Here is a 14,049-nt window from a genome sequence, read left to right on the forward strand (position 1 = left end):
CTCTAATCATACATTCAAGGGGCACTGAATCATCTCCAAAAGAGTCATATATATATATATATATATATATATATATATATATATATATATATATATATACTGCTCAATTGTACACTTCCTGGATCTGAGGCGTTCTAAATAACATCTTATTGCATGGGATATGATCTTCATAGCTTTACCTTCGGCCCTTCAGGACCTGCCTCGCCCATATAACTCTTCCTTCCAGGTCTACCCTGAAACACACACACACATACGCACACACACAAATCAAAGGTTATAAGTATATTACATCTTAAAACGTGGAATATACACACATTTTAAAAATCTCTCTCTCTCTCACGCTTCTTTCTCTCATAGAGGCACTTACAGTGGGCCCAGGTTTGCCAGGAGGACCCAAAGGGCCTTCATCCCCCTGTAAAATAAAAAACATAATAAACAAATCCACACACACACACACACACACACAAAGAATCTTTTCAGTAAACATCCCACTGATACATCCCCATTAAACAGCACACATTCCTTTACATATACATCACTTTGAAAGACAGAGAGCAAGCAAAAGAAAGAGAGAGAGAGAGAGGGATGGAAAAAAGAAAGAACAGATGGGGAACAAAAGGAAACAAGAAGAGAATACATTATTATACAAGTGTATTTGTGTTTGTAGGAGCTTAAAAGAAGTTTATCAAAACCTTCTGCACTGCCCCCCACCCCCCACCCCCAATAAAAACACCTCATGCTCTATGTAATGTATGTGTGTGTAAAGATAATATGACCAATATGCATCATACATCATATTTATCCACGGGTTACAGCTGACGACCTACTCATTACTCAAACCACTCAAATAAAAACTGTGATGTTTAAAGTGTTTAATTGTTTCCATCCACACTTTAATCTTCATTTAGACATTAAAATTACAGAAATATAAGTATGGATCCCTGACTTATCCACCTCACATTTGTAAACAATGAAGGAGCTTGGGCTGCGTCTCTAATAGTGCCATACATAGTGCACATCACAGATAATACAACAAATTATACTGCAGTGGGATCAGATTATTTACCTGTAAACAGCGGAAAAGACTGAGACAGACAAATACAGGGTTTGTGTCTGGAGTCTCTTACACACTACAACAACACAGGTGTGTAATAAGACGATTAATGGAGCTTGTGTATGATCTGTGTGTGAATAACTCACTCAGATTCAGCCTCAAGAGCAAACAAATGCACTCGGGACTAACAAAGTAACATTTTTCCAATAGATCCTATGATGAAAATGCTAATGTGGCTAACAGAAGATAACAGTCTTTTTCTCCTCATTATGAAACACAGTGGGATCCTTTACTGAGGGAACAATGAGGTGGCGGGCACCTGTGCTTCTGAGTGCTGTGAGACTCTCTCCAGCACAGGGAGAGGACTGTGTATTAGATAAATGTATCAGTATTTCACATCGGTTTCCATTAGTGCTCATTTCTACTTTGGTTATGTTTCTCCTTGCTAAGAGGGAGGGTAATAATCCCCACGTTTCTGGGATTCCTAACAACTGTAATGGCATCACCTAGGGACCAGGCCATCTACTGATGATAGGCTCAATATATATAGGCTTACTCTTGACTTTTGTGCAATAGTTCAGAGAAGAGCAATAAAAGCGGTAGTCGATAGGCTGAGTCCTATGTCAATCAAGTAGTTGACACATGCATGAACGCCTCCACAACACTGTCAACAATCTCAAATTTGAGAGTGCGCCTTTCGCCCAGCTTAGGCAGCCAGGGCCAGTGTGGCCACGAAAACGAGAAGATGCCATTTCAGTAGCGAATGGACACCAAGATACTCTTGGTTACGGCCGGTGGGTGGCGAAGCAAAGATAGCTTTTAGCATTTTTATGTTTAGCACAGTTTTTTTGTGGGGCATTGTGGAGAATTTGATGTGAAGCGGCAGGGTGCATGTCTCACAGGAAAGAAACACAAACAACAAGAAACATGCAAATGGATGCGATCGTTTTTCATTAAACCAAATGACCCCCAGCTTGATCAAATTTCTGCAGCAGAAAGCTCTGCCGACTGCAGTGACAAATTTGACCCAGTCATTTTTCCAGACTCTGAGCAAAGAAAATGTTGACTGAATTTGATGGTCTCAATACAGACAAGATGTTGCACAATTAGTGTTTTGTCTTGTACAGGCCTAGTACACTGTAGCAACTTTGGGCTACCTTTTGAGTCAGGTAGTGTCTTAATCTTTTGGTCGCTGGGGTTGAAATCAAGAATAAATGTTTCTTGGTAATGACAAGAATGACATTATATCTTAAGCTTAAAGTTATTACGTCTGTCCCACATTGCCCCACTTAAACTTACTACTTGTCCCACATTTTGTCTGGAGGTGGTCACCCTAGATGTGGATTTGTGGAATTTACCTCTGTTCCTTTTGGCCCCGGGGGCCCCTGAGGTCCCCTCGCTCCCTGATTCCCCTGAAACCAAACACACATAAATACAAACACATCAGTGTGTGAGCGTCACACACAGCAGCAGTCACTGGAGTCAAAAGATGAGGGCAAGATGGCTATGATGGCAATGACTTGAGCACCTGACCTAAAGCCACCTGCCTTGTGAAGGGCAGAGGTGTTGTCCACTATGTAATCCAATGTAGTCCCCTGAAATCAGATTGGCCTTCTTAGTGAATAATAATGATCCTAGATCTTTCCCTATTCCTTGTTTGAACATGCGTTACACAAAGCACAGCCTCCAGAATTTACATAGCGCAGTTTCTGCAGTGGTACGTACAACGTACCAAAGACAGAGTCTATATTCTCCCTATTAAAGCATCACAATGATTTTAAAGCTGTAATTTTATGGTAAACAAACTACCTAGTGTTCCTTTAAATCTACACCTATATTTCTGTTGCTAAGACCAGTGATTTAACCAATTCAATTCTGGTGGTAACAAAAGCATGGTGCAACTCTGTCCCAATGTGTAATTAAACCCATGACTCTATAATAAATTAAGCACATAACTATGTTTAAAATGTGCAGCAAGATAACAGCAATAATCCTATACATATAACACACCAGAGGCAGGTGTTTTCAGGAGTTGGAGCCATGTCTTTTGACTTAGGGTCCTCGAAAATGAAGCGAGACCTGACTAAAGTAGGCCTCGACTGTTTAACGCTGACTTTTACATGTGGAAATTAATTTGCAGTAATTACAGCGAGTAATGGATATAAATAAGAAGTTCTGCACGTCAAGTAGTGCCTGGTTCTTTGGCAGACGCTCACTCAGGACTCAGTACTAAGAAGTAGATGGTGGTCTTAGCCGTGTAAAGTGGGTTTAGATCTCCACAGCGGAGCTGCAAGGCTTTTACAGATTTCAGATCACACACTGTGAAATTCCGCACCTTTGGTCCTGGAGGGCCGTTGGGACCAGGAACACCGATGTCTCCGGGAAAGCCCTGAAAGGGAGGACGAGAAAGGATGTTAAAGAAATGAAGGACAAGAACAGGCTGTATGACAAGCTCTGAGTCACATGACGAATGTCTGGTTTCCTCTATGTCTGCAGGGCAGCATCAGCGTATCATGTGGTCATCACTCCCTTTCCACTGCTGTCCCGAGCTACGTGAAGGAGGTGAATCATGTCTGCGCTTGTGTGATTCATGTAGGCTTGCTGCATCCAGCCAGTTAAGTAGTGATACAGTATGTAGTCTAGCTTCTGAATCATGACTTGGTACATCTTTGATGCAGAATTAAAAATAAAATGATTATCTTTGTTTTTATAGCTCCTAAAAGAGACAGCGCTTGCTGAAAATATCCAACGTTCTCACAGTACGTTCCAAAGTAGGTCACATGGTGTGTTTGAAATAAATACATGAACAGTGAGTGTTCTGTTCAGGGTTAGTATCCTGCACCGTAGTTATTCTGCGTAGGTTTGATTTCCTTGCCCCTTATTGGACGATCAGTTTGTCCACATAATCAGCAGAGCGTATGGAGGAAACAACGGGAACAGACAGACCAGAGGGAGCAGACCCACTGACATCTGTGGAAAACAGCCTCTCATTTATTCACCCTCAGATCTCACGTTTTAAAAGTTAGAGTCATGGTGTTGTTTCTTGTTGCGCTCTCAGGGGCTGGGAGTTAGATTTAGGCTGTTGTGTAAGTGCTTTTTGAGCTGGCGTTGAAGTGCACTACAGGGGGTCCCATGAGTGCAGTAAATACCTCTTACACACAACAGACTCTCCGGCTACCAAAACAAATGGTAAAAACACAGGGAATCATGGGAATAATGTGGCTCAAGCACTTCTAGCAAACTGAACCATCCTGAATTGTTTACAGCTGAGAAGAACCTTGAATCCAAGCTTTAACCATCACTACACAATCTTGTGCAGATTCAGTGAACAGTATGAAGTAGCTGCTCACTCGTTTAGATATTAGAGGCTTGAGCAGCAGTGTTTGACATCTAGAATATTGTATACGCCAAGTATAAAGGTATCAGCATCAGTCTAACCTAAACAAACTGTTAAAGATCCTACAGATATGGACTGTACACTTCAGGCACAAACATAGAGTCACTATTTTTCTGAGTGTGCTAGAGTAGTATCTAAAAGTTTCTGCAATTCCTGTCCAGAAACTATTGAAAATCTTGGCAAGGACAACATTCCCGAGCTCCCGAAAAAAGAATTCCTGAGCTCATCAGAAAGTCCCTGCCTCCTGAAAAGCTTCCAGTGTGAGGCGTGATTTTTTTCTATGACACTTCTGCAGAACAGGGACGTTATCTTGGGTTTCAGGGGCTTAACTGTCTTACAGAGGTGTCTTGTTGATGGAAATCCTTTAGAGGCATTCGTGCTTCATTTCCTTTGACTCTGAGCGCAAACATAAAACCTATCACTTGCAAACATATGATTGGTATAAACGTGTTAACTATTAGACTTTTATTAATTTGATTATTTGAGTAACGCACTGTGGACTGCAGTGAAACTGCCCGATCTCTCACTTGCGCTGCCCGACTTTCTGGTCACAGTTTTGACGCAAAATTCTAAACATGGGTGCATGAGTGCCCCTAACAAAATATGCATGCTTGCTTTACAGAATGACGTCTGACTCTAGATTTATCCTCTCACAAATTCTTATTTTTGTCTGTTATTGTCAAGTGTGGTTTGAAGTTTTTTTTGACACTAATCTGAATCCATAAATAACTAGGGATTTAATACCATTTGCAGCCCAGATGCCATCGTGTTTTAGCAGACAGAGCCTCTAGGAAAGTCCTCTCTATTGATAATAACTAAAGCCGCCGAGCGCAGAGAGAATGCAGCTGGAGATGCTGAAAAAAGCAGCCGTGTTCAAAAGGCCTGCAGCACACTACTTATCTGGTCAAGTTTCTTAAGCAAGACCAGTTGGCATCAAAGACTCTATCCTAATGGAAAATACAGTACTGTAGCTCTCAAAAATGTTACTCAAGTACTCTGAAACCATCAGCATCTGATTACCATATGCCCAGAGAAAGAGCTGTTATACTTGCACTGGGCTATTTCCACGCAGCTTGGTAACAGTGACAAAAACCAGGAGTCAACTCTTCTAAACCCCATCTGGGCCCTCCTAAAACCACTAACTAGCTGAGGTGACATTACCAAAAGAGCTAATGTATTTACAGATAGTCAACTGTAGCACTGTTGTGTGTTCTGAACTTTTCCTATCACAGCAGCATTAATTCTATCTGCACTGTGTGCTACAGTAGATCTTTGTGGGTTGGGAACAGACGTGCCTGCCTTTGCTCCCTCGACAATCAATATGCCCTGGGCACCCATGACCTTGTTGGTACTCCAGTCATCCATCCACTGGACCACTTTTGGCAGGTGCTAACCACCGCAGACCGAGAACAAGCTGTTCCGAGAAACTCTGACCAAACGTTCTGACCAGCACAACTGGAATTGTGACGAAGATGCTCAGAATCTTACTGCAAGCTTGTGCTTGAGTCTTAACCCTGAGAGGGAATCCAAAGAGGGTAGTGCATGTTCAGCAGCATTCTCGCAGGTCTTACCTCAGGTCCAGGTGGTCCGGGTGGTCCTGGAGCTCCATGGTCACCTGTTTTCCCCTTTCAGGCAGAAGAAATAAGGCAGAATGTCAAAGTCGACAAAGATACATGTCTCCTTGGCACATGCAGGCTTGTAGTAGATGGGTAGACACACCCTATTAAGAGCAGTCTGGAGCTAATTCTCAAAAACTTCACTGACTTTGTTTTATTTTCCTTACACAGGAACATTCTAATGTTAGCACTGAAAGCAATACAGATGGATCGAGTGAGCCTAATTTTCATAATGCTTTCTAATCATGATTCATCACTGGCAGCCACAGGACGGATTCTGCAGCAGCCTAACGCAAAACAAACACTGGCTGCCGTAGATGCTGTAACAAGCCATGGCAGTACTCCTTTCTCTCTCTGTGCCAGCGTAAACCGTTTTTAACCTGGGCACAGTCACAAGACGCTGCAAGATCTGTCTGGCAGAATTAAAGGCCATGCTTGTTTTCTCACTGTTACAAATTGCATGCTCAGATAAAGAGAGTGGACTGCAGGCTAAACAGGTGTCTCCAGCCTGCAAAACAAATTGGGATCAGCCATTGTACTTTAACAGCCTGTAAGTGTTGGTATTGCCAGCCGTTTTTTTTTTTTTTTTAAATACACAGTGCGTTTATGAAGTTTTCTCAGTAATAAGGTGCTGTGTAAACAACGGAATAGCATACCACTGGTCCAGGTTTTCCACGTGGGCCGGGTGGTCCTGGAACCCCTGCAGCCCCCTGCACAAACAACAATGCGAAGCTTTACCATGCTGACAAATATGTGCAGTATATTCCTAAAGATTATTAGAAACTGTCTGAAAACTTGAGACTTCCCTGACATGGGAAACTCCAATCTGGAGGAATAGTGTCTTGCCCTTAAGCCGGAGTATGCCTCGCAGCCTACAAGCCCTGAAAGCTCAATCCAAAGACAACCATCCACTCACCAGAGGTGGTATTGTAAACTGTGCTTTTTCATTTGGTAGACCATTGGTCTGTGATGCCTAACAAACCCAGTGCAATTCCCACCTCTAGCGAGTTAATAGTGGTCCCTTCTGAATTTTGTGTTGGGCATCTGTGATATAGAAGTCTTCCCTCACTTAAGGGCAAGGCCCAATTGTTCCTCCAGGTTTCAGCTTCTCTTGCCAGGTGGGGGCTCCAGTTCCAGAGTTTCAGAGTTCCTCTGAGTCTGGTGGAGGTGACCCAAAATTGACACTGACACTCTTGAAAGCACTAAGCAAATATGTAACATACTCGCTACACAATCCTTAGCATCCCCAACAGTTTTAATTACTGCTGTATAATAACACGGATTAAGCAACAGCTGCTGACCAGTACTGGATGAGGCCTTTCCTGAGCCTTTGGAAATGCTGCTGTTCCATATTCTGCTATTTGTTTTGGCATATCAGTGAAGTATTACACAATCTAATCAAAACTGCTCTTCAGCTTCAGTCTAAAGCTGTGGTCACACTAGATTTTAGTGAAATTTCTCAAGCAAAATCCCATTCATTCAATCATTTTCTGGAACAGATTCATCCTGTTCAGGTAATCATTGGTGCAAGGCAAGAACACAGTCTGGACAGGGTGCCGGTCAATCTCAAAGCAGTGGAGCTTTTATACAGCTGTACACTGGATATGAAATGGCGGTGAGGACAAATTGTAGAGGTGTGCAATCATGAACTCTCATGCAACACGGTCTGAGCCGATTATAAAATGGTAGATCTGCATGAGTCTGCCTGGAGTACTGTCAGCCATAGGTGGGATTTCAGGGGTACAGTTTGTTACTGTTTATGGTCGGTTCGTTAGCCAGTGTTTGGGTCACCAATCTAAGACCCATCTATTGTGAACAGCATATGCCTAGTGTGAACACATGTTAATAGATGAACATTGGGCTCAGTTCAAATTTCAAAGATTCTCCTACCTTGTCACCTTGGTAGCCAGACTCTCCTGGTTCCCCTCTTGTTCCAGGTTCACCCTAGATTATACATCATCATAGAGATATTATAGACAAAACACCACAAACGTTGTACAGAGAGAGACTTTGTTAGTGTATCATGCTAGCACTGCAGCATAGCGCATCTCTGCTAAGAGTCGGGTGCAACTTTTCATTCAAAGATGGCTTTGGCTAAACTTCAGATATACCAAACAAAAACCCTAACCCAAGCTCTAAACATTGACACATTCACTGCAATAAGAGAAATATTTAGATCACCTTATCACCTTTCAATCCAGGTGGCCCCACCCCTCCCGCCAGGCCCTGCCAATGACAGAAGAGGTGGTTTTCAGCAGAGGTTTACAATGTACCTCAGTGAGGTTTGTACAGAGCTAGTGGTCATTACCTGAGGTCCCACAATGCCAAACAGTCCACGAGGTCCCTCAGGCCCAATGTCACCCTGAACACCAAAAAGAGATGCACTGTATTACAATCTTTATGAGTTTCTTTATCTTTTATTGTTTCTGAAAGTTTATATCCATCAAATGCAAATCAGGTTATGAAATTTGGCTCAATAAGAGTAAAAGCTTATTGAATTACACAAATAAATCAAGCTACCTTGCTTTAATCCATCAATTTCAGAAAGAATAAAATGAAATTCACAAAGCAATGAGGAGAGTGGGGTGTTTATGATGCTTTACATAAGAGAGACTTCCCTCACGGCAAGAACAGCTTAGATATACATTAAGTGTCCAAATCCTTTGGAGGCAAAGCTATGTCCAATTACGCCACAGGCAACAAAAGTACTAACAGGGACTAATTTTCAGAGCATAAACTGAACATGGAGTACTTCAGGTGGAATGTACCTGCTGTTTTGGCATAAACACAGCTCAGATAATATCATAAACAATGCCCCCACTGGTCAATGAATAGTAATCTGATTAGGCTTAACTGGTATTTCTCTTATAGTCGTGATATACCTCTTCAGAAATGGCCATCTGTGTTACTGGAGATTACAAAGATTAGTTCCAGCCCTAACCTTCTGTACCCTCCACTCATAATCAGATGCTTCTAAAGGCTTTGATAAGCTGTATCAGGTGTGCCTGATTAGGGGCAGCAAATCTTCAAGAACAGGGTTAATCTCCGCTCGCTTCCTTAATGTAACCAGCACTGGAGGTTTATTAGGAGGAAATTCCTCATCCATTATTTTCCCATATCATGACAGCTATTCTGACGCAAAACATCCTCCACGTCTCAAAGACCGCATTCCAAGGGTGTCATCACTTTTCAGGAAAGATCTTTCTGAGCAGGAATTCTTCTCCATGCTCCATGATGAGCTCTGGCTTTTCTGAAAATGTGGACACTGACCAACTGGAGCATAACTGTAGAGCTGGGAAAGGAGGCCCAAGTATGTATCATCATCTGCAGTCCATCACAACACTCATGAATCCTGGTGTAAACATGTGTGCGTGAAGTATAGATGCTGAAGTGATCTGAATAAGTGACAGCAGCTGTAGCACCTGAATAACAGAACGTCTCATGCCAGTCTACTTAAGCTAAGTAGGTCAGGGCCAGTACTGGGGAGTCCTTCTAAATCGATTCTGTCCTGTTAATCATCTCCATCTTCAATAAACCACTCCTCAGGCGTGGATCAGCTGCTGACCCATACTTTCCCATTGTGGGTAGTAGATATGACGCTCCTGTAATGTCCACAAGCAGGAACAGTGTTCTGGGGGCTGTGAAGTGCTGCATAGGTGAAAGTGTCAATCAGTAATGCCTGAAGCTTTAATTTAATTGTCTATCGTTTATTTGAGAACGATGCCTCTGAAAAAAACAATGGGGTTTAAGAGTCTACTTTTAGAAGAATATGGAAAAAGAAAAAAAAAAACAATAAATAAAGTGCAGCAGTAAAAGAAGCTGTAAACTGCGGGTAATGTGTGGTTGCTCTTTGTGATGAGGTCATCTTCCAGTTCGCTAGTGATTTCCTTTATTGAACCTCGGTCAAATGTGTCTTTTAGTAACTGCTCATTGCTCAGAATGAGTGTCTTTATCCTGAAAAGATCACCTAGGAACAATATCTGATTCAAAACCTAAAAAAAAAGACTAAAAAAAGATTAAAATCCCTTAAATAATTCTAAGAAAATTGACAGTTAAGCGGCTTTATGCAACACTTACTAAATGAACTTAATAAAACACTTAGAGGTATATAATTTCCTTAAGAAAACCAGTAGGTTTGTCCTTTGTGACCTAACTGTTAAAGGTGTGGGTTTGGGACCAGAACGTCACTGGTTCAATCTCCACAACTGAAGACCTGAGGCACTGGGAGTGAAGGAACAGCACTGTCCGCCTCCTTCAGTCCACGGCTGAGGTGCCCCTGAGCAAGGCACTGAACCCCCAACTGCTCCCAATACACCAGTGTGTGTGTGTTCACTGACACAGATTGGTTAAATGCAGAAGACACATTTTGTTGTACGTTTGACAATTACCAGCAATAGTACATTTGAATATTTAATACCAGATGTTTTTTTTTCTGCCACATTCTTAACTTTAAAGGAGGTTTAAAGGAACACTAGGTAATATTTAGTTTTTTTTTTGCTCCTGGGGTTGCTGTAATTCACTTTTACAATGAGGAAATCAATGCTGAAGAAGAGAGAGGGGATGTGTTTCCCTACCCTGCTACAAAAGTTACATAGTGCTGTTTCTGCAGTGCTGAGTCCAGAGTAGAATAGACAGAGGCTCTATTCTCCCGACTGCAGTTCAGTGAAGCATCAAATGATTTTGAAGTTGTAATTCTATGGTGAAAACAGGGTCATTTGAAAAGAAAGAATATGCCACCAGTCACTGGAGTAAAAGCAAGGAGATATCCTTCAATAATCCTTAACTGTCCCCATCATGAAAATGATTGTTGCTGCTACTCAGTGTCCTGTTGCAGTCTTGGCGCACCAGCTACAACAACGTGTGATAAAAAGAGAGCAGTACATCTGGAGCTGCTAAAATTGTAGATATCAGGGAAAGGGGGTGGGAGGGGGCTTTCAGGACCTGTGTTTTTTTTTTTTTGTGGGATGAAGACAAATCGCATGCACTTCATAAACGCAATCCTTAATTTTTAACTTATGGCAAGTGTTAAAAATGAGGGCGCTTCAGAGAGAGAAGAAAGGCCGAGCTGTAACATAACACCGACCGTACACGTTTCCACAGCACGGCTTGATCCCAAATGGACAGAATGTAGGTTGAGGTTGTGTAAGTTGTTCCTGAGGGTTACAAGAGGGTTTACACGAGGAGAAATGCACATGAACAAACCTAAAAGACGAGGTTTGACAGATTCCTTCAGGGTGCAGTTCAAAAGAATGCCAGCTGGAATTTGGGGTCCAACACCCTTTGGAATTTCTGTTACTTACACAGGGATGTTCACTGCTAGACAGGGAGGAATGGGCACTTGTGTTTGGTAAAACGTGAGCAAATCCGTGCACTTGATAACGCGTGTGTTCCAGAGTTCCCGTCATCACAAATCTGAGAGATGTGAGAGATGAATGGCTAAGGAACACTATCCTCTGATCTACAGAAATGTGGACACGGTCTGATAAATAATGATTTACCATAAAATTCAGGCAAGTGTATAGTACAGACCTGAAAGCTGGACCCCTACTGTGTATAGTTTTCTGATACTATTGGAAGTGTTCTCAGGTCCCACTGAGAGGTTTGATGAATATGAGGATGATGTGAATCATATGCGGCCGTTACCATCAGCAGATCTCAAACGTCTTTTTGTGGAATTTTGGACAGGAGCGTTTGGACAGTCCTCCTCACCATCATCATCTTCATCAATAACAAAATAAAAAGCATCATTCAGAATAAGGGCCTTCCATCTTTCCTGACAGTTTCCAAATCGTCTAGAGCTGCTTTGAAGCAGTGCCAGAGGCTTTTAGTGGCTCAACGCCTACAGTAGCACTTATGGTGATTGGTCACTAGTCTGGACACACTCCTAGGCTGGTGGTACTATTGTGCAATCGAGAGGTTACATACAAAGTAGAGCAACAATCCAAACCAGCCAAGAGTTTTATAGACCAAGTGAAGGATTAAAAAAATCTGGGCTGTCTGGACTGAAATGGGAATCGTACTCCACCACTCAGGGGCCAGCGCACCAGAGCACTGGGAAAGCGATCCCATGTGTTGGAATGCTGTCAAACTGTACATCTGAGTCTCATAACAAGGTGACATTTTACGCTGACTGAAAAAGGGTATTGGCGTGTTTTTACCGCAGAGTCACACAAAGGGGTTGTTCTCTTACATGAACGTTGCCAATAAGAAAATGTAACTAATGATCTGGATGTGATACAAGTATCCCAAACACAGAGAGTGCCATTCAGCCACTGCTCTCGTTGAAAATATGAGGGAAAGTGATCAGAGCACACCATCCATCATGTCCAAGATCATGTCATCAGCTAGCTGACTACTCAAAGCCTTTATAGAAACATATTAATCTTGTTCAATTTGCTGAAGAATCAAAGGGCTGTACAGGTGAAGGCAAAGCGTGCTTTGATATGTTCGTTCAAACAGGTAACATTCAGCTGGACAGTGTCCAAGTGTCCTTTCAAGTGTAACTGTTTGTGTGGCGCAACAATGGCACTGGTATTCACATTGTAAAAGGGGACATATGAAAGCATCCTATCACCTGTGCATTTTAAAGTGAGGATCTGGAGCCCACCAACCCACACTGTGAAACAAGACCATCCCATCACTTTTCTGTGTGGTATAAGTCTGAAAACATGGGACAAAACAAGCCGTTCTGATCCTGCTCCGCTTCTGACGACAAGTACAGAGACTTTAGAATGGCCCCGCCCTCTCGTCTGAGTCTGTCCAATCACAGTGCTTTTACGCACAGACCTGCATTTATGTGAGAGCACAAAGATGAGTTTAAACGCAGCAAAACAGACTCAATGAGCGTGGAGGAATAAGAGCACTGAGTAAAAACGGAGAAGAAAGAGAACAGGGTGAAAACGGCTAAAAACCAGAGCTTCTGCTCCTCGCTCCTCACTGCTGTGCGCTCGGGGTCGGGGTGAACAGCGAGCGGCTCATTATCATTTAAAGGAACAGGTGCTGAAAGCGGGCGTTCTGAACAGGGCTGTTTACACAGGGGGAGAACACTGCTGTGGGGCTCGTGGGGTTTGAAACAAAGCAGGACACAGACGTTTCATTAAGAAACAGAACTGTGTTCCACTGTGGAAATGTGTGCATGTGGGCGGGGGGTATATCCACTTTTCTTGGTTTCCTGTGTTAAAGAGTTACTGGAACAGAGTAGCCGGGGATTTCTCTCATCTCTCTCGCTCCATATGATTCCCATTCCACTGCATCCAACTGACATGGGCTCCTTCACGGCCAACAAATCAGCATGAGTCACTGCACTCCCATACTTCACTGGATGAAAGTAGCTTTGGGGGCTATAAATGAAGAGATGAGGCTGTCTCTGACAGTATGCAATTAGCACTATACAACAGTTAGCCACATATCAGGGGTTCTCAGGGTCCTGGGTGGGATCCTCTCTTTGGGTCTCTGTCTGTGAGGTGAGTGGTGTGTTCCCCCTGTGTCTGTGAGGGTATCCTCTGAAAACCCCACTTTCCTGTTAAAGTCTAAAAGCATGTGAATTAATCTATTTGTTCACAGCTGAAATGGAGCAAACGTGGAATATCTGGGGGCTTTTAGGACCCAGATAACTCATTGTAAACAAGTTGTAAACATCTGCAGCAACTTACTACAATTTTATAAACCTCAACATAAAAGATAAAGATAAAAAGATAGCAGATGGTAAAATAAAGAGCTCTCTCTTTTCCAGATACCCGAGTAGAAGCCTGAATACCTCCAAATCCTTGTCCAGAAGAAAAACGTCCAGCCAATAACTTTCTCCCAATTCCTTAAAGTGTCAGTAAATGGCCCTAATCCGCTCTTGGCAGGCTGGGCCCCATCAGGCTGAGTGTCACAGAGTACAGCAGCTCTAAAACAGTGTAACGCTGGTTTGCCATTGAAAACTTACAAACTTGGACCCTGATTCCAACTCCTATTGAAGCCTGAGAAAAGGCCAGCGG

At 42.7% G+C, this 14,049-nt stretch overlaps 1 protein-coding gene across 1 annotated transcript in view; it reads right to left on the reverse strand.

Moving 5' to 3' along the window:
* Positions 1 to 14,049, reverse strand: part of LOC136697956 (collagen alpha-1(XXIV) chain-like) — a 109,029-nt gene that overhangs the window by 47,790 nt on the left and 47,190 nt on the right. Inside the window, exons 15-23 of the mRNA XM_066673320.1 lie at positions 8,376 to 8,429; positions 8,249 to 8,293; positions 7,958 to 8,011; positions 6,724 to 6,777; positions 6,023 to 6,076; positions 3,390 to 3,443; positions 2,413 to 2,466; positions 368 to 412; positions 180 to 233 (exon numbers count right to left, since the gene is read on the reverse strand). Of these exons, the coding sequence (XP_066529417.1) occupies positions 180 to 233; positions 368 to 412; positions 2,413 to 2,466; positions 3,390 to 3,443; positions 6,023 to 6,076; positions 6,724 to 6,777; positions 7,958 to 8,011; positions 8,249 to 8,293; positions 8,376 to 8,429 (468 nt within the window). The remainder of the gene's footprint in view (positions 1 to 179; positions 234 to 367; positions 413 to 2,412; positions 2,467 to 3,389; positions 3,444 to 6,022; positions 6,077 to 6,723; positions 6,778 to 7,957; positions 8,012 to 8,248; positions 8,294 to 8,375; positions 8,430 to 14,049) is intronic.

The sequence above is a fragment of the Hoplias malabaricus genome, chromosome 5 (genome assembly GCF_029633855.1).
Source record: "Hoplias malabaricus isolate fHopMal1 chromosome 5, fHopMal1.hap1, whole genome shotgun sequence".
NCBI classification, from domain to species: Eukaryota; Metazoa; Chordata; class Actinopteri; order Characiformes; family Erythrinidae; genus Hoplias; species Hoplias malabaricus.